This window comes from Chroicocephalus ridibundus, chromosome 4 (assembly GCF_963924245.1).
Source record: "Chroicocephalus ridibundus chromosome 4, bChrRid1.1, whole genome shotgun sequence".
NCBI lineage: Eukaryota > Metazoa > Chordata > Aves > Charadriiformes > Laridae > Chroicocephalus > Chroicocephalus ridibundus.
The window spans coordinates 59,595,995-59,620,046 of NC_086287.1; the positions used below are offsets into that span (position 1 = coordinate 59,595,995).

At 37.8% G+C, this 24,052-nt stretch overlaps 2 protein-coding genes across 5 annotated transcripts in view; both read left to right on the plus strand.

The window, feature by feature from the left end:
- Positions 1 to 17,336, plus strand: part of PPP2R5C (protein phosphatase 2 regulatory subunit B'gamma) — an 86,254-nt gene extending 68,918 nt beyond the window's left edge. For 3 of the 4 annotated variants that reach the window (XM_063332999.1, XM_063333003.1, XM_063333002.1), the window contains 7 exons: positions 1,423 to 1,476; positions 4,107 to 4,277; positions 4,841 to 4,968; positions 6,533 to 6,634; positions 8,744 to 8,816; positions 11,125 to 11,241; positions 14,400 to 17,336. In XM_063332999.1, the coding sequence (XP_063189069.1) occupies positions 1,423 to 1,476; positions 4,107 to 4,277; positions 4,841 to 4,968; positions 6,533 to 6,634; positions 8,744 to 8,816; positions 11,125 to 11,241; positions 14,400 to 14,531 (777 nt within the window). In that variant the 3' untranslated portion in view covers positions 14,532 to 17,336. The remainder of the gene's footprint in view (positions 1 to 1,422; positions 1,477 to 4,106; positions 4,278 to 4,840; positions 4,969 to 6,532; positions 6,635 to 8,743; positions 8,817 to 11,124; positions 11,242 to 14,399) is intronic. The other variant, XM_063333001.1, reaches the window with a different exon arrangement.
- Positions 17,337 to 22,185: 4,849 nt separating this feature from the next.
- Positions 22,186 to 24,052, plus strand: part of DYNC1H1 (dynein cytoplasmic 1 heavy chain 1) — a 46,253-nt gene continuing 44,386 nt past the window's right edge. The window contains exon 1 of the mRNA XM_063333004.1: positions 22,186 to 22,528. Within this exon, the coding sequence (XP_063189074.1) occupies positions 22,258 to 22,528 (271 nt within the window). The 5' untranslated portion in view covers positions 22,186 to 22,257. The remainder of the gene's footprint in view (positions 22,529 to 24,052) is intronic.

Below are 24,052 nucleotides of genomic sequence, written 5' to 3' on the forward strand. Positions count from 1 at the left end.
TTTTCTATGTAAGTTCATGTACTCCAAGTTTTAAGTACCATTTCTTCAAATAGAATGACTAACAATTCATATTTTTAAGAACACCATTTGTAGAATTACAATTCTCTAGCAATTAGAGATGCTTATAAGTATTTGCTTTGGATACTGCCTACTGGGGTTCACATCAGTTCCTGTTGAAATAGTAGGCTAGAGTGGGTCCCATTTCAAAAGACTTTTTCTCCTTTTTTTCTAATGCTGTGAACATAACCTGATGGGGGTGTGGCCAATCAGACCTTTTGTACAATCCCAGCTAGCGCAAGCATCTGTGATCACCATCTTTCCTCCTATCTACCTGAGATGCATTGGTCTTTATCTGTTCCCCTTAATTCACAAACTAACTCTCCAAAACCTTCAGGTGATTTGCATTCCTCATTACTATCAGCAAACAGGAGATAGTGACATGGGGATGCCTCTCTTACATGACCTACTGAATGAAATGGGAAAGCACTTCAAGTCAGCTCAGTGTGTGAAACACCAGAGTAAAACCACAAAAATTCACACTGAAACTGTGGCAGATATTCAGAGGGATTTGCTGCCAAATCCAGATGGACATGAAGAAAGCCGATTTCTATATTAAATTCAAATTTACTTTAGAGTAGTGGAGAACACTAGATGTAATAATCTTTGTACATTCCTCAGCTTACCTAGGGACATACGTGGTAGCAATCATCAAAAACAGGAAAGGAATTGGGCTCATCAGCTGAACTTCTGTAAATGAAGAGACATTAGAAAAATGATTAAACAGTTGGTGAGGTGTGCAGTGATCCCCCCATTTGCTTTGTGACTGTTGGCCTCTCAAGTGAAAGGGATGTAATAGTTCACCATAGAGGCACAGACAGACACTCTCGGAATTGAAGTTGGTAAATACTGTAATTCAGCCTCAGCTTGCATCAGCTTTACATCGCTATGCATAGTTACCATTAGTTCTCACGTATAGAAAATCCTAAGATTTACAACCGTTCCATGCATTTTAACTAACCTAGGTTATGAAATAGAAAATAACATTAAATCAGCATGGGACACCAAAATGTTAGCGAGTGGAAAGCACTTTAGAGGACAAGATTGTGATTTTTAAATCCTATGTTTGAAAAGGTTAAGTGTGCTGAAATGCAAAGTACTAGGTCTAAAAAGAAAACATCAAATTACGTGTTTGTCTATATTATAACCCAGAAAAAGGTGAGGACAGATTTGGGAAGGTTGGGGAAAATTGGTAAAAAGTATTTACCCTTTTATTGTTTGAATTGTCTGCCAAATAATTTTTGTAAAACTACAGAAAAACTGTTGTGTTTTTGAATTCAGTAGTGTTCTCCACTTACTGTAGTGATTCAAAGTGTGTTCAGTTTCACGGTGAAAATTAATAAAAATCTTTTTCTTTTACTGTAGCTGGCATACTGTGTAGTTCAATTTTTAGAAAAGGACAGCACGCTTACAGAACCAGTAAGTTTGTCTTACTATTATTATATATTTTGAAATATTAATATCCTTTTCATCTGTAGAGTGTTTAAGGAGGTTTGGGGAACAAAGTATTGATATGTGGTTGTTTTTATTAGGAAAAATCAAACATTTAACCATTTTGATGTTTCAAATTCAGTTTTCCTACGGTTGTTTGGAATGTCCAAAATGAATTAGAACAACCTCTTACAAACAGACCAGAGTTTATTCTGCTTATTTTGTTCTGGCTGACTGGCTATGAGGTGGTTGATCCAGAAGCAATTTAGTCAGAAATTAGCTTGCCTGAACTGTGCTCTGTTGAGAGACTGATGTTACGATGGGACACAGCTTTCTGGCACACAGAGCAAGGCTTTTGAGTAAGATCCTGTTCATGTCTACCAAGTCTGGACCATAGACACAACGAGATTTTGGTCTGGCTGCACATAATTGCACAGATGAGTACTTTCAATCGTCCTTCATAGCATATAATGTTTTGCCTCATTACACCCAATATTAGGAAGGTAAGTAGTAAGAACTAATAAGTTTAATCACTAAGTAAAATGATTGCTACTAACAAAAGTGCACGTTATTATAACCAATTCCATTGTAAAATGGGAACTGGGATTCTTGAATTATGCAGCTGAGCAAGAACTGTCTTCTACTTCGAGCTTCTAAGATATCAAATCTCAGGCATTCTGTCATTCGTGCTATATAAGATCTTGAAATCTTAGCTTTCTTCCAGACATCAGCTAGGATGTTACATATTTCCTAGTATAAATCTGAATGAATATGCATCCAAGTTTGTTTCCCTTTTTGATCCCAAATTAGTACATGATTACAACATTCTTTAAAAACTTAACACATGCATCACCAAAGTACTAAGTTCCCCTTCAAAAATTGTGTTCATTACAAAATAAAACGCTTTGTTTCCCCTTGTGATTGTCATATAAGACTTTTTGACATCTTATTAAAAAATCTGCATAAATTTCCCAAGGCTTCATTGAGGACATAGTCTGCTTTCATGGTTAAATAATACATACATGAAAGATGCCCTGATATCTCACCGAGTTGTCTTGTCAGTGATGATATTAACTATTGCTTGTAGTTTTCAAATATAAAAAGCTGGACTTCGGTAAAAATGTCCTCCATTTCAGAAAACAAAAACAGAGGCTGCTTTTTTTTCATAAATGAGAGAAAAAAAAAATTATCTGAGGGGAAGGCTAGTGGATTGTTGCAACTTCTAAGCTGTATAAAAAGACAAATAGAAACTTTATTTTAAAAGAGTTTTTTCAAGAAGTCTGTACTGGTTTGGGTGTTGGGTTTTTTCTCTAGTTCTACATCTAGGACCAGACGGACGCTGTCATATTTTTGTTCTTTATGCGGCCTTTTAGTCTTTAACCACAAAACAAAAGCCTTTATAAATTTATACATTCACGGTTACATTAATTTCTCATCAAAAATATCTAAATTTAAGATTGAGTGCTATGCCAGTCATTTTTAAGTGTTTAACACGGTTTAAATATCCTTTGAAGGAAAATGTCTTTCTATTTGAATATTATTTGGCACCATATTGCCACAGGTGGAAAATAAGTTTTATAGTAAAAAATAATAATAATAAATTAATATCTTTGGTTGGAATACTGACATCTTTGGGGAAAAACTCATCGTCCTTTCATAATAAAAACATTCGTATCTACTTGCGTTTTCCTTAAATCAGAAATTGCTAACAGCACAAGAGTCATTCCTTTAATGGTGTATTTTTGAAGATTTTTGAATAAATTATGATGTAATCGATAACTCCACTAATAAATACAATGTGTAAATATATTTAACTGCTAAACTAGTATCACTTTTCAGACTTAAATTCTTCTACTTACATATTCAATAGATGAAAGAGTTTGTTTTTCAATTAAACTTCAGAAACCTTTCCCACAGATGTATAGACTCTCTCTGAAGAGTTGTGAGCCAGCTGGCAGGCGACTTCCTGTTGTGTCACGTTTTTATGGATCCTTTAGTTGTCTTCCCCCAACACACACTTCTCCACCTGTGTTTTGAGTGTTCATGGTTTGCTGGGCAAAAACTGTTTCAGCAAGCTGGGTAAATAACTTAATAATCATGAAGAAAGTTAAGACTTTGATTGTAGTCATATAGTCAATTAAATAAAACTCAGCGTTTTAAGAGCAACATGCCTAGAGTAGTCAGTCACCTGTCAATATGGTAAATCTTTTCTTAAAATATAATGATAGAACTTAATTTCTTGAGCTTTGGAGCACGCCTCCAAGAAATTGGAGATTGAAAGCTGCTATGACTTAAGTGGCAGATAATTTTCCCCATAGTATAATAGCAAATTTGCACATTGATTTGATGATCATGTTAAGTTAGACATCAGGTTACTTTCTTTAGTCTTTTGATTATAATTTTTGAACATGTCTCTTAAGTGTATAACTTTATTTTCTGAAGAAGTGTTTTTAGACCTATTAACAGTTATTTCTGTGACACTGAACGATAATCTGACCACTGCTGTCACATGGGACAAGAAATCTGACTTTTGTGTTCTCTTTAAAATATCAGACTTCTTAATGAGATATAATTTTGTGCAAATTATCGTAAAGATTATGTTCGTTTTGTCTCTACAGGTTGTAATGGCACTGCTGAAATATTGGCCAAAGACTCACAGTCCAAAAGAAGTCATGTTTTTAAATGAACTAGAAGAAATTTTAGATGTTATTGAACCATCTGAATTTGTAAAAGTTATGGAGCCGCTTTTCAGACAGCTAGCCAAATGTGTGTCCAGCCCACACTTTCAGGTCTGTACTTACTGAATGTACAATAATAGGAGGATTTTTAGAAAGCAGACTGGTTAGTGGTATTACCTACTATTATTCACCATAATTAGTTTTATTTGTTGCCAAAGTCTTCAATTCTGTGTCCAATTGTAGGGATTCAAATGTTCAGTTTTATTGTTTCTTTTCAGCAGTGTGGTATGTGCATTCATATTGGGTGATTCACTTAGGTGTTATGCTTAGCGTAAAGGCTTAAAAGCTCTGTTTTCAGAAGTACCTGAACCCTTTCGGTACATAGTGTTTTTATTTCATGCTTGTAATGGAATTCTACAAATACTCTTTCTTGGAAAAACATTTCTTTGCTTGAATTTCAGAGTTCATAGGTTACAGTTTGAATTATGTCCCTGTCATGGAAAAAACAATTTTTCCATCTCTATTTCCATCAACTCCGTAGCTCCCATTTGCACTAGAATAATCCAAATCTAACTTTTAACTTTTCTTAGCTTTCCCTTATATTTGCCTAATGTTTCAATTATTTGCTCTTTAAGAGATTTTCTGAAGAAGTGCCTTTTTTCATGTCGTCTTAGGTTGCAGAGCGAGCATTGTACTACTGGAATAATGAATATATTATGAGTTTAATTAGTGATAACGCAGCAAAGATTTTACCCATCATGTTTCCATCCTTGTACCGGAATTCAAAGACGCATTGGAACAAGTAAGGAACACTTGTAAAAATAAAATTCTACTACTTATGTCTAGTTTTAGGGTTAAAAGGGGTTCAGATCTTTGAGTTGCTATTTGTAACAGTGCATTGAGCTGTTAATTCTATGACATTAGCTGGATAAGGAGGAGACTACTATTGTCAAAATTTTTAGGAAATATTAAGAATCGAGGAAGGTAGTTTTTCCTTTTTTCATTAAACAAGAAACAGTGGTTTAGTGCATCTAATCCGTGACGTGTTTTTATTAATACAAAGCAAAATTGGCATTAATCTGTAGTTCATATATGTCTAAAGACTAACTTTATTTTCTGATTTCTAACCTCTTTGCTGGTTTGCATTTCTTCTGCATTCTAGTGGAATACGTTGTAGATCAGATCATTTTTTCCTTTCCTTTTTTTTTTGGCCCCCTTTTTGTTTATTGTTTTCTCTTTTTTTTTCTCCATTGACTATTTTCACTTTTTTTCCCCGCAATACCATGTACTTACGCATGAAAACAGTCCCGGTCAGCTCCTTTCTGCAGCTGTTCCATTGTAAAGGGCCTCTTTGTTTGAGCTATTGTGCAACTGCTGGGATGGTGAAAGTATCACAGTCTAGCACTGGCCATGAATTGAGGGCTGCTGGTCGGTTGGCCAAGAATGAGTAATCAATCTGCCACTAAAAGAAATGGAAGATTAAGTGACGTTAAAATGATTGGTTACTGTCACTGGATGTAAGCAGTAACAAATAAAGTACTCATTAATAACATTCTGATTCAGTGATGCAATGTACATAGTAAATGTGGATTGCTGTCGGTTGTTTTTTCTGGCATTCAAGGCCCTGCATTCATTTTATTCTGGGCAGAAGTCATGCTACCCAGTACAGCTGCACTCTTACTTGTAACTCACATGTGTGGTACAAAGTAATCATTTAACTGATTGCTTTTTGGATTTAATGATCAGCGATAGATTACAGACTTGAACTGTAAATTTCTCTGTCGAAGTGCTTCATAAAGCAGATTATTTTTGTTTAATTTTTCTGATGTTTTCCACCTCACTTTTCTAACACTTTTCTAAAAGAGTCTTGGCATAATTGTGTTGAAGTGAGTGCTGTTGCTGTGTGGCAGTTTTCAAAATGAATGGTATCTTTTCTAGGCTCCTTTTAATCACTAACTTTTTTTTTCTTGAATTTGTCAGTTGCCAGTAAGTTACTTATATTGAGGTCTTTAATTTCATCTTGCATTTTCTCTAATAATCCTAGTTTGATTAGTGTCAGCTACTAAATTTCAAGACTAGTCCTGTATTGATAACACACAGTATTAAAAATGAAGTTCAAACATCAGAAGCATAAGTGACAAGTAGTGCTATAGAGTAAGAAAACTGCATTCAAAGTTGGTAATTTCAGTACTTGTAATTAGCCCTTTTGAGGGTAAACTTGAAACTTCCACTAACTAGTTTTGTTTCCACTTCTTCTGAAATGATGTAATTTTCCAGTTATGTAGGCTATTGGCTACTGTTGACCAGAAAAAATAGATTTCAAAGTTTAAAGTACTCTGAGTTTCAACCAGAAGTTTTACTTATAGGACAATACATGGCTTGATATACAATGCTCTGAAACTCTTCATGGAGATGAACCAAAAACTGTTCGATGACTGCACACAGCAATTTAAAGCAGAAAAACTGAAGTAAGTTTTCATGTCAGTGTGTCTGTCTGTTCTTGAATAATTTGTTCAGAGTGCTTTAGCTCTGAAAAACTACTGTGTCTTTAGTGGGAAGTCGCCCATTTGATTACAGTACGGCAGTCTCAAAATTGACTTGGTGAAACTTCTTGTTATATATAAACTGTTAAAATCTTCTTAAGTGAGTCTTTCACCTAATGCTGCTGGGGGTCACCATCTTCCTAAAAATTAATTTTTTGAGAGGGACACTGCTAATTGTGGAGCCCAGTGTAAAAGATCTGTTAAATAGTTTAATTTACATCCTGTGTTTATTTTAGCATGCTTTATTTACCCGGTGTTATTTTCTTTTATGTTGTCACTCAGTTCTTCCCAAAACGCTTTTCCAGTATTTTTCAGCATTGCATTGTGTGTGAGCGTATGTGCGTGTTTTTTCTAAAAATTACCCAAAATAAAGTTATTACTCTACTGTAATACAGGACATCCATACGTTATTTGCCAGAAGAATCCTGCTGGGTTTAGAATATTTTTGCATAGGCCGGTGAATAGAGCAGGGATTTGGAAGCTAGAATTTTTCTGCTTTGTGCCCAAAACTGCAGCTAACTTTTATGATCTTAAAGTCACTTATCTTCTGTTCTGCTATTTCCAGCTGTGTTACATAGACATAATTTTTTGAATATTCAGTATATGATAAAGCCTACTGAAGTGAGATTGAGAAGAATTAATGGTTTGTCTCTCATTTTAGGGGCTGGGGAGCATAGTTAGAAAGTGGGCATTGAAAATACCTGGAGTTTAATTTTATTTTTAATTTCAAAGTGAACAGGGATTCCTTCAGGTAGTAGTTAAAATCATACACCTATTTTAAACCAATATATTGGAGGTAGTACGGATTCTTAATGTAGATTGATTTGTCCAAGTTTTGAAGTTCCTTATTACAATTTAAGTAGAATTGAGCTTGTAGTATAATAATTTTAAGATATATGTGTATGTCTATACATAACAAAATGTGAACATTTGCTTTTTAAAAGAAGACTATGTTAGTCTCTCTTCCCTGATAGCAAATAAGTAGAATCCCTTTTAAATGGGAAAGAAGTCTTTTCTTCTTTATTTTTTGGGGGGGTTTTGGGTGGCATTTTGAGTGTAAACTAAAGCAGGCAGAGTGCTGAGTGACACAATAAAAAAAGAAAACCAAAAACAGTCCCCACCACAAAAGAATTTAAAAAGGAGTGGTTAAAGAGTTCTTCCCTCCCAGCCCAAACTTAATTGAGAGTTGGAGGCACATTTTGCGTGTTCTCAGAATATAACTCCTCTTTTTACATTTGGATCATCCGCTCTATGCGTTGAAGCCTGAGAGCATTTTTAGCGCTCTTAAACTCAAAGTCCTTTTAAACTCTACCACCTTTCAAAGACATGTGTTCATTCTAGTCTCTACAATTATAAGTTATTTATCTGTAAGAAAGAAAGGAAAAAAAAATTAGATTTTAGCGTTTTGAATTACATTAGCCATAAGGGAACCTTTCCTACTCTAATTAAAAAAAAAAAAAGGCCTCCCGTGACATCCTTCTTGGCTTGTGACTCCTTTGAATGAGTGTGGGTTTGTCGGGTATTTCTCTGTTAGTGTTCAATTGAAAATGTCTCCAGGCCGTTTCCTTTAAACTATTACCTGAAGCCATTGGGCAGATTGACTGTAAGAATGTCTGCCCTTATTTTTGGGCAGTTGTTAGGTTTTTATGTTTCAATATAGAATTCAAATATTGTAACATTAAAACAAAAACACACTCTGAACATGGATCAAGACTTCTTTCTGTTTTAGTTTTAGCTCTTTTAACAATATACAGTTATTAAACTGGTATCAGCCAGTTTGTTGCTTTCATGAGAAAATAGATGTTTTTTTCCCTTTTAATGTTGCTTTGCGATCATGGGATATTGCTATGATGCAAATTATCCTGTCAACTGTAAGTGATGGTTTGGGCAGTAGGCTGAAACAAGCATAGCAAAATAATTTATTCTGTTGAATTCTTCTCGTGGATTTCTTTATGTTTAAGAAACTATAAAGGTTGTGATGCAATATTCACCAAGCTGCTTTTGCCATTTTTGCTTCTAATTTTTTTTTTTCAGAGAGAAGCTAAAATTGAAGGAACGGGAAGAAGCGTGGGTTAAAATAGAAAATCTAGCCAAATCAAATCCCCAGGTATTTAGAAAAGATTAACGTGTTCATGTTTAAATGCTTTAGTTTTTGTTAAATATCAGTGGGGGAAACAGGTCTGACAGATCATGGAAATAAAGCAATTTCACTAATTGTATTATGAAAGATATACAATAAAAATACTTTTAAAATTTATAACCTTTCTCTTGTGCAAGTAATTATTTTTTTTAAAAAAGGTTTCTGAAAAGTATGATATGAAGTACTTTTTCCTTTTCTTATAGTAGGAGATATACTGTATTGCGGTTTGAAAAGTTATTGTGCAAAATTATGGAAAATATAGAGATGCCATAGTTGGTTTCTCTTGAAAGCTGTTTTGCAAACAATATATTACAAGAGAGATCTTTCTGCAAACTGTGAGTTATGACTGGTCAGTTTTCCTCTGTGTCAAATGGATTAAAGGAATATTGTACGTTCTTGTCTGCTGCATTTGTTCTCATACTTGCATTGAGGCGGTCTCCTGGTGAACCTGCACCTCAGGTTCTTACTAAAAGGAAAACATCCTGTCAGGTGCTACTTGATCTAACTGAAATTTTGATAAAGAAGCAAAAGTCCTTTAGACTATTCATTATATTTTGAAATTATGGGAGAAGGGGATGGTTTGGCTCGGGTTCCCCCCCCTCCCTACTTAATTTGCTTGGAGAATGCTACCAGTTTTGCTTTATCTCAGTCATACTGATTGCTGTTATAGCTAAAAAAAGCCCCAAATATTTCAATTACTTTGCAGCCAGAATTTTATTATAATGCAGCAAGAAACTTACTGTACTGTATCTTTCCAACATCGTCTAGCTGAGTTTAAAGTGGTGGAAGATGGAGTAACGGTACTCTATAAACAGAAGAGGGACACTTTATGATCTCAATGCTATTTTAAAACAGAAAGTATGGGGTCATCTTTTTTTTTTTTCTAAGAAGGAGGAATTTCATAATTTTTTTTCCTCTTGTGGCATTTTTCAGGGAACAATTACTAAACTGCTCAAATAAAATTTGTTAAAATTAAACAAAATGTCAGTTGACAACAGATCAGTTAATCAAAAAAGAACTGTTCATATGAAAGCAGCAGTTGACTTTCAGTGACAAAACATTAATCAGAGGAAAAAGCCTTGCTTGAAGAATACTTGATGTACGTGGTCATTTGCTATCACATAGGATGAACTATTGCATGTCTGGCTAAATAAGGGGATTGACTTGTAGTAGTAAAATTTAGAGTTCTACAGTGTAAATTTCCTTTTCTTCACAAGTGATTTTTTGTAACTGTGTACATTTTCTGAAACTGTTCAACACAACTGTATACAATATGTTCTGTGTAGTATGCTTGAAGAGAGCTAATAATTGGAAGCTATTTAAAATAAAAATTATTAATTTGAAAACTGAGTGCTCCACTGAATTGACATTGAGGATATAAATGCTTTTAGCACTCTATGGAGTAGATTTTTAAGGGTTTTTTTGCCTTGGATTTTCTGTTAACTTTTAGACTAATTACTGGCAATTCCTGTTGTTCAGAGCTATTCCTGACTGTGCATAACACAAGAATACATTTTAAGATTTTTAGATCATTATACTTATTAAAACCTTGCTGTGAGCTTTTTCTATTTTGTCACATCTGCATTGTTATTGGTACACTCAGATACTAAAATATTTCTAAGAAAAAATGGATGAAAAAGTGTGTGTGTGTTTGTAAACAAGTTTTGATTTCAAGACCACATACACCTCATCTGAATTAAAATAGAATGTAAAATACTGAGATTGCTATACAGTAAGCTGTTTTTACAATATTTTTTATTGCTATTATTCCCAAAAGACTTTTATGGCTGTTTTACTTTCTCGTATTTTGTTTTGAAATTATTTTAAATATATGTTAACCGTATTGGGTTAACAGTGTATTTTTAAACAGTGTATTTTCTCTTCCAACACAAAATTGCACCAGAAAGTAAAATCATTGTGTTTGGGTTACTACACTGTTCACAAATCACTAGGCAATCAATGTATTAATAAGGTTTCAGATAAATGATTGCCAAAGTAGACATTCAGTACTAGCAAAATCTGAATTTTTTTAAAATTCAATCTCAGATAATCAAAGCATATTTGTTGTATTCTGACTTTTCTTTTTCAACAGGACATTTCTGCCAAGTGAAAGTGTTGGAGTTCTGTATTAAAATTTATTACTTGGTGCCTGGAAGCATAAGATATCAAATCTAATCTCAAATAACTAATCATATCATTCAAATGCTCAAATACACTCTTAGTATTTAGGTATTACTACTTAGAATGATTATTTTAACACTTTGCATTTTATTAGTACCCAACATATAGTGACACGAGTTTGCTGAACAGTCCTGTTGCAATGGAAACAGATGGGCCTTTAATTGAAGATTTGCAGATGCTGAAAAAGACAGTGAAAGAAGAGGCTTGTCAGGTAAAGCCATGTGAAGATAACAAAGTACTCTAAATTATGATTTTATTTTTTTTTTAAGCAACTGCTTATCATAGGCATAAACGTGGGTTATATTTTTCAGCCCTGTAACCATTTATCCTAGGGTAATAAACTTCATTAGAGCTGCTGCTTTTAAGTGACACTGTAGCAGCTAGCAATACAAAGTTATATTTCTAATGCCCGTGAATCTGCGGTGTGGTCTCTTTTGACATTTCTTCTACAGAAACTTCCATTTTCTTTTCACTTAGAAAAAAGCTTTTTGTGTCGTGATGGGAACTTGGATTACGCTTTAAGGATAGTTAAAAATATGGCTAAAATCTACCACATCATGTTCTATTCTCTTCTCTATAAAACAATTTTTTCATAAGGAAAACTTCTATACAATGTAGTCAGATTCTGTGATGACATTTTTATTTGTTATTCAGAGTTCTTAGTGGCTAACGCTACTATGTTTTGAAAAAAATGTGTAAAGTGTGCATTTGTCTTGCCCACTCATGGGTCTTCCTCCTCAGTCCACCATCTGTTGTGTTCCATTAGCTACTACAGGGCAAGGACTCTCAAGGTCATTCCAGTTTTTTCGTCTTTAGCTAATAGTTAGTGATCTTCAGGCATTCTTAATTTAACTTCAGTTAAGTGGAACTGGAATCCTGACATTCAAACTAGAGATTTAAACTTGGAGCTGATGGAAAATGGAGAGGTGCCAGGGAGCACTGCAGTATCACTAGGATGTCTGGTAGAAATATCAGTAATACGAATATATTAAATCAAGCGATGTTTTAAGACCGGAGAAATGATCTGGAGCTGGAAAAACAGGTTGAGATCAGAGATAATGTCTGTAAATTTGAACCAATGTCTCAAACAAGAAACTTAATAAAAATAAGCATATGGTCAACATAACCTCCTACATTACTTTCCTAAAATTCCGGTGTCACTATCCTACAAGATTATATTTTATTTATTATTTGTACTATGGCATTTTAGATGAAGGTCAAAATCAAAAGAAGTGCCGGAACGCCTCCAAGACATGCTCAGTGATTGCTGTTTTTTAAACACTTATCTCTGCAGTAGAACCCTATGCATTACATGGTAACCTTGGTGGCCTGTCCAGCGCAATGAATGAGGGTAGCATTCCCCTGACTGGGAATGCTGGTTAGAGCTAGTCAGTGAGCAGCACTGGGCTTACTAAAGGTTCTAAACCTCTGCCTTTCTTCAGATCTTGGATAGTTTTAAGTCAGGCCCACATGATGGGGAGAGGGCCTTCCTTTCACTAGATCCAGAGCCTAAAGCCAGTTCTACTGGAGAAGGGTACATAGAAGATTGTTGAAAAAAACCAAACGAGTACTGCTTAATCTTAGAGTTGTGTTGATGGTAGTGTCTGTCTTTTACTATGCTTTTTCCTAGGACATAACTGTTTTCTCAAGATTCATGAGACCTTGGTTCACTTTCCATCTTGGTCAGAGGGAAATAAAGCTCATACCTCCTAGCTCTGAGTGCTCTAACGTTAGTTCTAGAAGAAAAGCAGCCAAAGTATGACTATATACTAGTAGTTGGGACAAGCAGTTAACAACAAAGTTCCCAATCCCAGCTGCTAGAAGTGTCTGGGGACTTAGGCCAGTATTATACAATATAAAATACACAAAAAGTAACAGCAGTCCAGACTGAACCAAAGGACTGTAACTGGATCTTACCTTCTTTTCTACAAAGAATTCAACTTCAAGAGCTATAATGTTTGGCCTATGTACAGCTTTGTTTGCTAGAGTTCCAGCTGGAAAATGAGCGCATTGCATTCCTATGGATGAGCTTGATTTCCCCCTCCCAGCCCCAATTGTCAGAAGGGGTGAGGATTAAAAAAGTGACGCTAATAGAAAAGAAACAAATGGCAAACTAAAAATTCTGAAAATCGGGTTACATTCTTTAGCCATCTCTCCAAGTGGGTGCTTTCCTGCTTTTCCTTGCTCAGAAAGTGTGCAAGAAGTAAATGAGATGACTAGAAAGTTACAAGCCCATTTTTTTACAAGATCCTGTCCTAACAGAGCTAAGAGAACTGTTTGAAACAGGAATTCTTATTATTAGAAAAACATATAGAAGTCTGTGAGAGGGATAAAGCTTGCAAGAGGACTGATAAGTCTGGGTCACTAGGAGAAAAAGGGTTGGTTAAGGATTAGGCTCTTGCAGAAAGAAAGCTAGGTAGGGGGGACACTGGAAAGACAGTTATGTATCCCTTGCTAAGTACCATCAGAAATTGATGCTGAAACAAGGGGTGTTACAATTACCAGTTTAAGGGGGGGAGGGGGACAAATCAAAAGGACAACTTAGGTTATTTTTGAAATAAAACTTAAGAAGGGAGGAACTATGTAAAGATACAGTTTCAGTGAAAGTAAGGTCTGTGCCAGAGCTTAGGGGTGTAGAAGAATGTCCATACTGAAGAGGTGATGGAATGACTGAGGAAAGTAGACCAGGAGTTTTTTCCTATACCAGACTATGTTTTTAGGGAATACTCTTTGCTACAATAACATTTGACCACCATGACTTACTAACTTTTTGAACGTGCTAGTAAATCAATGGCAAAGTAAAAACCAATCAGTTTTTGTAAGGTCTTTTTTTAACAGAACATGAATAAACATCATTGATCTAACAGGCAAATTAGGGTACATGAGACAGACATGGGGACTATATAAAGACGCCATTATGTAGTTTGAAGATAACTCTGGTAGGAATACTGTCTGGTTTTAGGAGAGCATCAGTGAAATAATACAGCAGAACCCTCAGTTTTCAGTACGTGAAAAAACTTAATCGTTTGTCTTACATGTAGAGACATACAAAATGAAAAATAATTGAGAAGATACATGATAATTTTATTTTTTAAAATGTTATAAAGTGATAATCGTGGTAATAATGTCATGATTGCTGATAGTTTAGAATTGGTTTGTTGTTTCTAATGTTTCTTCTTAGCAAAAAAAAAATGGTTTCAAGACTTGAAACTGGGTAGCTGGTGGGGTAAAGAGGAGAAAGTATGAACTTTTTCCCGTATGCTTTTATTTCTTTTCCCGTAAGTGAACATACTGATGTGCAAGAAATACTTTTAAGTAATTGTTTAGTAATTAATACTTTTACCCAACTTTGTTCTATTTTTATTTCAGGCACAGAAAGATCAGAAAAAAGATCGTCCTCTTGTGCGACGCAAGTCAGAACTGCCTCAGGATATCTATACCATGAAAGCCTTGGAATCACATTGCAGAGCTGATGAATTAATATCACATGATGGGCATTAAACTATTACAGCGAAATATTATTTTGGAGGAAAAGGTTTTTTTTCTGGACTCAGTTCTACAGTAGAACTTACTTTTTTGTGCCATACCAATCAGTTACACACAAAGTCAAAGCTTTCTTCAACCCAGTTCTGTAGGCAATAACTTAATAGAGTATGCAGCTCAAGATTAGTAGTTCAAACAATGGTAAATTACCCAATTCCATACGCAGAATATTGGGTTGACTATAATCAAGTGGACACAATTTCCTGGAGGTGTTATCATAGTACCAGCTACCTGATAACACGCAGTTTTTATAGTTACATTTGAGAAGAGCATTCTATAAACTCTTTCCATCTAAATAAGTGAATGACCAATAGTTGGTACTAATGATAAATGTGTGTTTTCAAAAGTAAAATTATTTCAAATTTCAGTATTAAACTTTTTCTAGGATCTATCAACTTTACAGTTGTTTCCACATTATTGCTGTCTTGTAATATACCAGCAGTTTTGAAAATACACAATTATTCTTTCGTATTATAAAACATGGCTTACAAGCTGGTAACTTTCATGACAATCCTCAATCATCATTCCTTTCTAAGAATTCTGTAAATTTATTTCTCCTTTACTTAGGATAAAAGATCTATATCTATATATACCATGTCCTAATACTTTATGTATATTTAAAGCCATATTTTCCAGTCTTTAGTGTATACTACGACACCAGTATTCCAGATACGAACTGGTAGAAGAATTTTTCCTAAAATGAAAATTTGTTTACTATGACTGGGAATAGACTGAATATAAAATTTCATTTTTAAGTTTTTTTTAAGTCAATAAAATACTCTTTCACTGTTTTCTCCCTTATCTGAGCTTTTAATACTCAGCATTTTTCTTGGGCTCTAGGAGTTCAATATTCCGTGGCAGATATTATGCGCGATTTCAGTTGCATCAGTTTTTATCTGGAAGGTGGACATAACCTTTCAGGAAACACAAGATCACAAGCTTGTTAAAATAAGAAAAAGAACAGACCCTTGAATTCCATTCTGCTTCTTATTAAATGAGTCTAAGAGCTGAGGAGATAGTGACCATAATTTTGCCGTGAAAATATTTTTTGTTGTTGTTGTAAAGAGCACATGTGCTGCAAATACACCTCACAAGTGAACTGAAAATGCATCTGAGTTGCTGATGATCTTCAAATGCTGCTATATATTCCACAAGATTACTTGCATGTAATGAGCTTTTTGTTGTAGATGGAAAAGCACGGGAGGAAAATCTCTTTAAAAATATAGTGCTTTGTCTTCAATATTTGATTTCTCTCAGGGTGGCCAGTATTTTGACTTACTTATCCTGCTTACAAGCTGTTTGAAATGTGTTCTGCTATTCTAAATGGGTGATTAGTTTCTTTTGTCTCTGGCAGTAACATATTATAACTTAATGTTTAATGTCTTGATGCGTAAAGAGATAAAAACGTGGCTTCTTTAAAAATAGTTTTGTTTTACTTTTTAAGGAAGTATAACGTCTCCTGCATCCATTAATAAAAAAAAAATTACGCAAAGCAGACATTCATAGTAATAACCATGTGCAGATGTAGTGCCTGCTGTTTGTTGGTTGCATTTAACATTCAATTTCCAATATTTGTTACGTTGTCTATTGGAAGAAAATTGTGGGTGATAAATATTGGCTTACAACAACTAAATTTAAAGACCAACCCAACCTTTAAGTGGAATGTCCACTGTGTCTGAAAACATTTCCTGTAAAACTTGAAAAAGAATATGCTTTACCATTAGGATAAACTATATTAAAACAGTTTAAAGATGCCTTCTCCTTTTGAGGGAAAAAGGGTGCTTTTTTAATTGTGTAAAGCAATGTCTATGTATTTTGATATACCATTGTTTGAACTTCCATCTTTAGCTGGTAGGTTATCAGTTACCTTTGATTTTGGGTGTTCAGTATGTTTGTGCAAGAGGTTGCTGAAAGGAATTATTCTTATGTTACCCAAGGGAAAAAAAAACACTGTATATCAATGTTTGATTGATTGTGTGATGCTCAACGTATAAGAACATCTTTCACTGTCTAGATTTTATTTCTGTGCTTTATTGAAGATAAACACTCACCAAAAAGGGAAATATTACGGTATTTTTAAAGGCTTAAAGTTCACCATAAATTCATATTTGACGTTTTGGGCCACTGAACATTTGCTTAGTCAATATTCCAAAATCTATCACCACTAATGGTTTAGCATGTTTGTTATCAATATTTATATGCTTCTTATAATCCTGTACTAAACCATTCTAAAACTAATACATCCAAAATAAAAAGAGAAGTTAAAGTAGTATTTTGGTGACTGTTGTTCTTCATAAAGTTCTGTGTCTGACACCCTCCCCTGTTTTCCAAAATTATACCTGTACATCAGGAATGTCAAAAGTAATATTACAAGTGTCTTTTTAGTGTGGCTTTAGTATGGCTTCATTTTAATATTGTACATACATTGTACCTTGTTTTATGGTAATAAGTAATAAAAATGTAGACTTCATATTTTGTACAGAATCGTCCTATGTACAGAATAAAAAGTTCCTAGAAACAGCAAAAATAGGTAAGTGGCACAATTATTTTTCATTAGACAATATCTGTAACATTATGCGTTAGTGGAATGTTAAGTTCAAATGTACCTACATATTTTTTAACATTTTGTAATTCAATTTTTTGTTCTGGCATTGTTTCTGAAGAACTTCATACACCTGCCATTTAATATGCTTTTATCTAATTTTAAAACTTTAAAAAAAAAAAGGTGTATTATATGGACAAATAAAGAACATGTGAATTTTACTTGCTCATCATGAAACTAAATTTAGCACAGGGCGTTTGGGGGTGTGTTCAGATTATCATTTTTTGCAGAATCAGCTGTATAAATTGAAAAAAGAAGAAGAAAAAAAGAATTATGGAAAGGCCATTAGTAAAAAAAAATGGGAGTAATGGATATTCAGTAAAAAAACAGACTTAACTTTTAGAACAACTATCAGTACTGAAAGGAATTTTGTAAATCTCCAGTCTACAAATATGAAAGACCCACCTTTCGTACCACAGTAGTTTCACCTGTAACACTCCTGTATTGACAGGCTTCAAGCAAAGTAGCCGTAAAATCAGGGGTTACAGTGTGGTAGGTGATACGTGGGCAGGTGACAAGGATGTAGGAAAAAACTGAAGTCTGCAGTAGGAATTGACTTCCCTCTGGAATCCATAAAAGTCCCCGAAAGAACTAAGGAAATCACTCGCATAAAGCTGACTTTTGGTAAGTGGTGGGTTTGGGGGAGGGGGAATTGTAGGGGTTTGTAAGCCTGGGATCAATGTCTGACTATGGACTTGGGGTACAAATGTAGCAGATTTGAGTTACAAATGAAGCCTTTGCCCCCTGAAAGTAATAGTTTTCTGTAGGAGCTCAGAAATAAACTCCTTACATGCACTCCCAAGTGCAATGGTGGGAATCAAAAACTAGATACTGAAACAACTGAGGATACAGTCATTCTGGTTTCAGAATTAGGGTCAAATACCTCTGAAAATACAATGTTTTAAAATACTGACAGTAGTGGCATTTTTTCTATAAAAGTTCCTTATCGAGTTGCAAGCGTGTTCGGGAAGTGAACTTCAATCCTTTCTCTCTACGGGTATTAAGCTCAGGGGCTTTGACCAACAGCCTTTTTTGGCCTTGCTGCTTGGTTTGTTTTTTAGAAGTGGAAAGGAAGGTGCTAGTGTAGCACAAGCACGCTTGGGTTTGGAGGTTTGCCATTTGCGTTATGGAAACTATTTTAGTACCTTACAAATGTACTTACAGGAGATTCCAGGTTAATCCCAGGTATCCTTGTGGATCCCATGAGGGACCACCCACCTAAAATGGGAGCATTTCTGCTCCTTGGATCTTGTCCTTACTGTGTGTAATGATTCTGGAGACTCTGATTGCATACAGCTAATTAAGAAATGCCATTCTAATTACTATATTACCGTCTCCCCGGGTTATAGTTTCTTTTATATGATGAGACTTGACCTGAGCTGTCTTTACCTTCTGAAATAAAGCTTTGAATGTAGTTAAAAATTTTGTATGCAAAATTTCCCAAGGGAGAATTGACTGTGGAGCTAAAGAAGATAATACATGGTTCCTTCCCCACGTAATTGAAGAGCAGTGTGACTGCAGCCAGCTTTCTTTGGACCTGGTCACATTGGGACTGCATTCACTCCCGCATGCGAAACATGAAGGTTCATAAGCATCAGCCCAGTGGTGCTGAGGGGAGGGGGCGCCCACTGTTTTCCTACGAGGGGGGTCCACTGTTCTCCTACAAGGGGGAAAGGGTATTCAAGTAATCTGCCTCAAGCACTCGTAGACATTTTTGTGATCCAGAAGATGACACTAAGAGGGTTCATGCTAGCATGAAGGCCTTGCCGTAGTAATTTTTCTGGTACTCTGTGGAATTAAGAGATGCCAAGAGGATTAGAGATGGGAAAGCAAGTGATTTGCTCTGATTGTTGCTTGTTTGGGTTTTTTGCTTTGTTTTTTGTCTCAAATACTAGCAACTTATTAAATACAGGAAAAAGACTTTTTCTTTTTTTTTTTTTTTTTTTTTACTAAAGTTCTTTTGCAGAAGGTTGTCTTTCTGCATATTTTGTGTGGCATTTGCCAGGAGCAAATGTTGTCTGTCTTGACAAGTCCTAGTTCTCATTCTGATTCTCAGAAATGCTTATTTTTAGTTAAGTTGTAGGGGAAATGTGTAATATTGGCAATCTTGCCTATTGGATGGCTGATTTCAATGGCTTCTTGCATACCTGTGAGAAGGGCAGGGTCCTTTGTATATCCAATAAAAAGACATTTATCATTAACTAGAGGTAGATCAAGGTAAACTATTTTTCATCCTGACTGAGCAAGCTAAAGCCTTTTCTCTCCATAGGCTTTAACTGATCATGAGAACTTGTGTAAAAAGCTAGTTTATCTTGTCTTTGTTTCAATTTCCTTTAACTTAATTTACATCATCTTCCTCCCGCCTCTTTTGGCACAGTAGTTAAGGCTGAAGTGATTAAAGGAATACAAGTGTCTTAACCTACACTGGCTTTTAGTTTCAAGTAGCCTAGCATTTAAATATCGGAATCCTAGTCTTGTTCTTTATACCATAAAGTCTTGTCGCACGTGGAGTATTTCTGGTTTAAAAACCTACAGAGAGTTGTTGGGGTGTTTTGACCCTGCTTTCTCTGCAGTTCAGCAGCAACGTATATAAATCATTACTTTAATTCTTATTTCCTATCTCTGTCCTGCTTTTTTCTCTTTACTTCCTTACTTCACTTACTTTTTTTCTTGGCAATAATGAAATACCATATCTTGCTTTGTAAGCTACAAAAATTTTGTGACATTTTGCCGCAGCAGATGACGGCTGTTTTAGAAGAATGATCGTGGTAGCACTTGGAACCATAACTTGAGCTAACCTCCTAAGAGATGCCAAGTTACACTGAAGACCTATCTAGGTTGCTTAAGAGTATCATCAACATATTTTTAACAAACATCCTGAAGGCCAGGATGTTAACTTAACCTGCATTTTTTGGATACTTGGCCTGTACTGACACTTACTACATGGATATAAGAAGGAGGTAATTCTCCCCCCATTGGAAAGCAGTCAGGCAGGACCAGAGGCAGGATAGCCTTGGTGGAATTCAGACAGCCTAACAAAGGTAGCTCTCTTTTTCATATGAAACGTAATTCTAAAACATAACCTGCATGTAGAAGGGTGATAGGGTGCGAGCAAACTAGACTTCGGAAATGGAAAGAGGTGGGTGTTGTATTAAACACTATCTCAGGAACTATTTTCTATAAGTAGAATATGCAAATTAGTATCTCGCTATTTTTCGTCATCAAAAATAAAATCTACCTTTCTAATAAGGTCTTTTCTGGGGGTGAAAATTAAATGGTTTTGATCGGATTTCAGTGAATCACCTCTGTCAGTTCTGGTGCTTGTGGTTGAAACTTGTTTGCTGAACAGATCATTTTCCTTCCAGACAAGAAGGTTTGAGATTTCTATTACTTAAGAAATTGATATCTTTTTCAAAGTTAAACTGGACTTCTAAACCCCTCAGGAGCCTGATTGAGCATAGGCATGCTTTTTTCCAGGTAGAAACAGAGGAGCTGGGGTATGCGGCTGGGCCTTCTGGGTTCCTAGTATCCTACCTGGACATAACGCGCTTTAATGCTGAATTACACTTGCGTAGTGGCTTACAGGTCAGGACTTCTTTTGTCAGGACAAGCTTCCTTATGTCTTGTGCAATACATCTGAACAGATCCTGGGCCTGAGGGGTTCCGTGCATTTGCCTGTGTATCCACCTGAGGAAATACACGTGGGGTTCGGAGGCAGTTTTGTATGGTTTGTTTGCTTGTTTCTCTTTTTTTTTTTTCTTTTTTTTTTTTTTTGGATGACTTCCCCTTCTCCGCCTCTGTATGAACAAGAACTGGAGTTCTTAGTCTGTGGGTCACCTTACGGCCCCAATGTACCTTTTTGGGTGTTAGTGGAGTTGCTTTGGAACTTCACTGCCACATCCTCTCTCCCATTCACGTACCAGTTAGGAGCAGGTGAGGGAGGGGACTTGTTTGGGCAAGGAGGAACAGGATTGTCCATCTCTTTATCAGGGAGTGTAATGATAGGATGAGGGGTACCGGTTTCAAACTGAAAGAAGGGAGATTTAGGTTGGATATTAGGAAGAAGTTATGTGAGGGTGGTGAGACACTGGCACAGGTTGCCCAGAGAAGTTGTGGCTGCCCCATCCCTGGAGGTGTTCCAGGCCAGGCTGGATGGGGCTTTGGGCAGCCTGGTCTAGTGGGAGGTGTCCCTGCCCAGGGCAGGGGGTTGGAACTAGGTGATCCTGAGGGTCCCTTCCACCCCAAACCATTCTATGATTCAGCAGCAGTGAGCTAAACTCATATAATACCTTAGATCAGACAAATATATACACTGGGATATGTCAGGCATGGATGTGGCAGCATAAAAGCTTTAAGGGGCTTTTAGAAATGAAATGAGATTCTGAAGGGAAAGTCCCCTTTCAGTCCCTCCTGTGTTCTCTATGTCCTGTGCTTTTGGGAAACGGTCTCATAAAGGACTAGGATTAATATTTCGGGTGCTGGATCTCTTGAAACTGTAACTAGCAGGGCTAGCTGGATGAGCTGGGCACACACAGCACCCAAGGTGCAAAAGGGTGGGGGGTTGCTCTTCACTGAAAAGAAGCCATGTCTCATCTGCCCCCGACGGTGACAAGATGGCCTGCTGCTTTCTTCATGGACAAAAAATGTCATTTGTACCACCTGCTCCTATGGCTTCTGGGTTTATTTTTCCACATGAAGTAGGCATTTTCTTCTTCTTTGGGCAAACAAGCCCCGGGCTGCTTTATCTTCCAGGCAGCGGGCCGGCAGCAGAACACACCTCACCTGGGCCGTGCTGCCGGGGAGCTGAGGGCGGCGGGGGATGGGGTGGGCTATTCCCTTTCCCTCTCCGCTCGCCTACCGCGCCCTCCTTCCAGAAGAAACGGCAGGCCGAGGGCGGCGGCGGCGACCGCCGGGCGCAGCCGCGGCGGGACCGGAGGCCGCCCCTGGGCCCGGCGGCGGCGGCGGGAGGCGTGTCGGGCCGCCTTTCCCAGCCTCCCCCGCGGCGGAGCTGGGCGGGCCAGTGCCGGGGCGGCGGCTGCAGCGGGCGGAGCGCGGCTTGCCTGCCGGTGTCCCTGCCTCGGCATGTCCGACTCCGGCGGCGGTGGGGGCGGCGGCCCCGGCGGCGAGGAAGGCGGCATGGAGGTGTCGGGCTCGGCGGTGCAGAACGTGGCCGACGTGTCGGTGCTGCAGAAGCACCTGCGCAAGCTGGTGCCGCTGCTGCTGGAGGATGGCGGCGAGGCCCCGGCGGTGCTGGAGGCGGCGCTGGAGGAGAAGGGCGCCGTGGAGCATATGCGCAAATTCCTCTCCGACCCGCAGGTCCACACGGTGCTGGTGGAGCGCTCCACCCTCAAAGGTGAGGCGAGAGCCGGCCGGCCGCCGCGCTGTCAAAATGGCGGCGGCGCCTGCTTGCAGCCGCCGCCCTGCCGCGGGGTGGGAGGGGACTCGGCTCTCTCCTCTCACGGGGGCTGCGGGGACTCTCCGCCTCACGCACGGCTCCGGCCGGGGAGGCGCCGGCCCTGCCGCACTGCGGGTGCGGCCCGTCTGCGGGCGGGGGAGAGCCGCGCTGCGGCCGCGGAGCACGGTGTGAGCCTGCCGCCGGGGCCCGCCTCAGCCGACCCATCCCGCCCGGGCCGCCGGCGCCTGGCCCGATCCTCCTCCCCCGTTATTCTTTGTTCTCCGGGTCCCGAGCTGAGGGTGCTCGGCGGGCCCGGGGCCGTGGGCTGGAGGTGGGCGGTGGTGCGTCGTGTGCTGCGACCGGAGGCTGTCCGGGTCGGAAAGCGCCTCGTCAGTGGGCTGGAGGCGCTCCCTGTTGCGGCCGCCTTCCTGCTGGGGGAATGACCGCCTCCTCCTCCTCCTCGGCGAGGCGGATAACCGGCCTGAAACAGGACAGAAGTAGCCTCCCTCAAAACCCTGGAATAAAGGAAAAAAACAACCCCGAATCAGCCTGTGAAAAGCGTTATTCCGTGGTTAATAAGCGAGACTCCCAAGTTCATAAATCAAGATGTAGACCTTGCATTGTCTTTGTTTAGTTAGCAAGGCCTGGTGGCTTTTTGAATGGTGCTCAGAAACCTCATCAAATGCTGCATTAAATACTACTGCAGCTAAGTTGACACTCTGACCTGAGAAACATCTGTTATTTACATGCTGCTGTTATTGACTCTGTTTATTTTGAAAGTGACTTTTTATTGTCAACAAATTTGTTGCTAAATAGCCACTTATTGTCATGAAATCCAGCCTAATAAACAATAATATAATACTGCCAGGCTCCATTAATAACACAGACTTCTATTATTAAAGAAGATCTACAGTCTGTGTATGGCTACATGCCTGCCAGTCTGAGCTTGCAGAATTTTAATGTTAAAATTCTGGATCTCTACTCCTAATGTGCTGTTGGTTCTGCCCGTGTAGATGTATATCAAATCTTAATATTCATATTGCATTATTTAACACGTCAACGGCCGCAGTGTAAGATACTGGGCATACGCCCTGCAGTTGCACACTGAGGGAAATGTGAAGAAAGTTCTTCCACTCATTGTCTATTTACTGTGAACTTAATATGTTGCTGAAAATATCCTGTCTATCTTAAGCCTGCTTCCGCTGATTATCCTCTGTTTTCCACTCCCAAAGTTTGGGACTTCTTTTTCAGCAGGGATAACAGTAGAATTTTCCAGAGGAAATCTAGAGTGGGAAAGAACAGCGATTTTTATGAATTCATGATGCAGTGTTTAACAAGATTTAAAGAAAATACATTGGATGTTAATAGGCTAGGCAGATGATTTCTAAATTTCTCTTACGTCTGGCTCATGAGGTTGGTTATCCTTAGTTTGGGTTGGAAGTAATGAAAGATAGTGGTGATTAGTCAGCTCCAGGCTTGTTG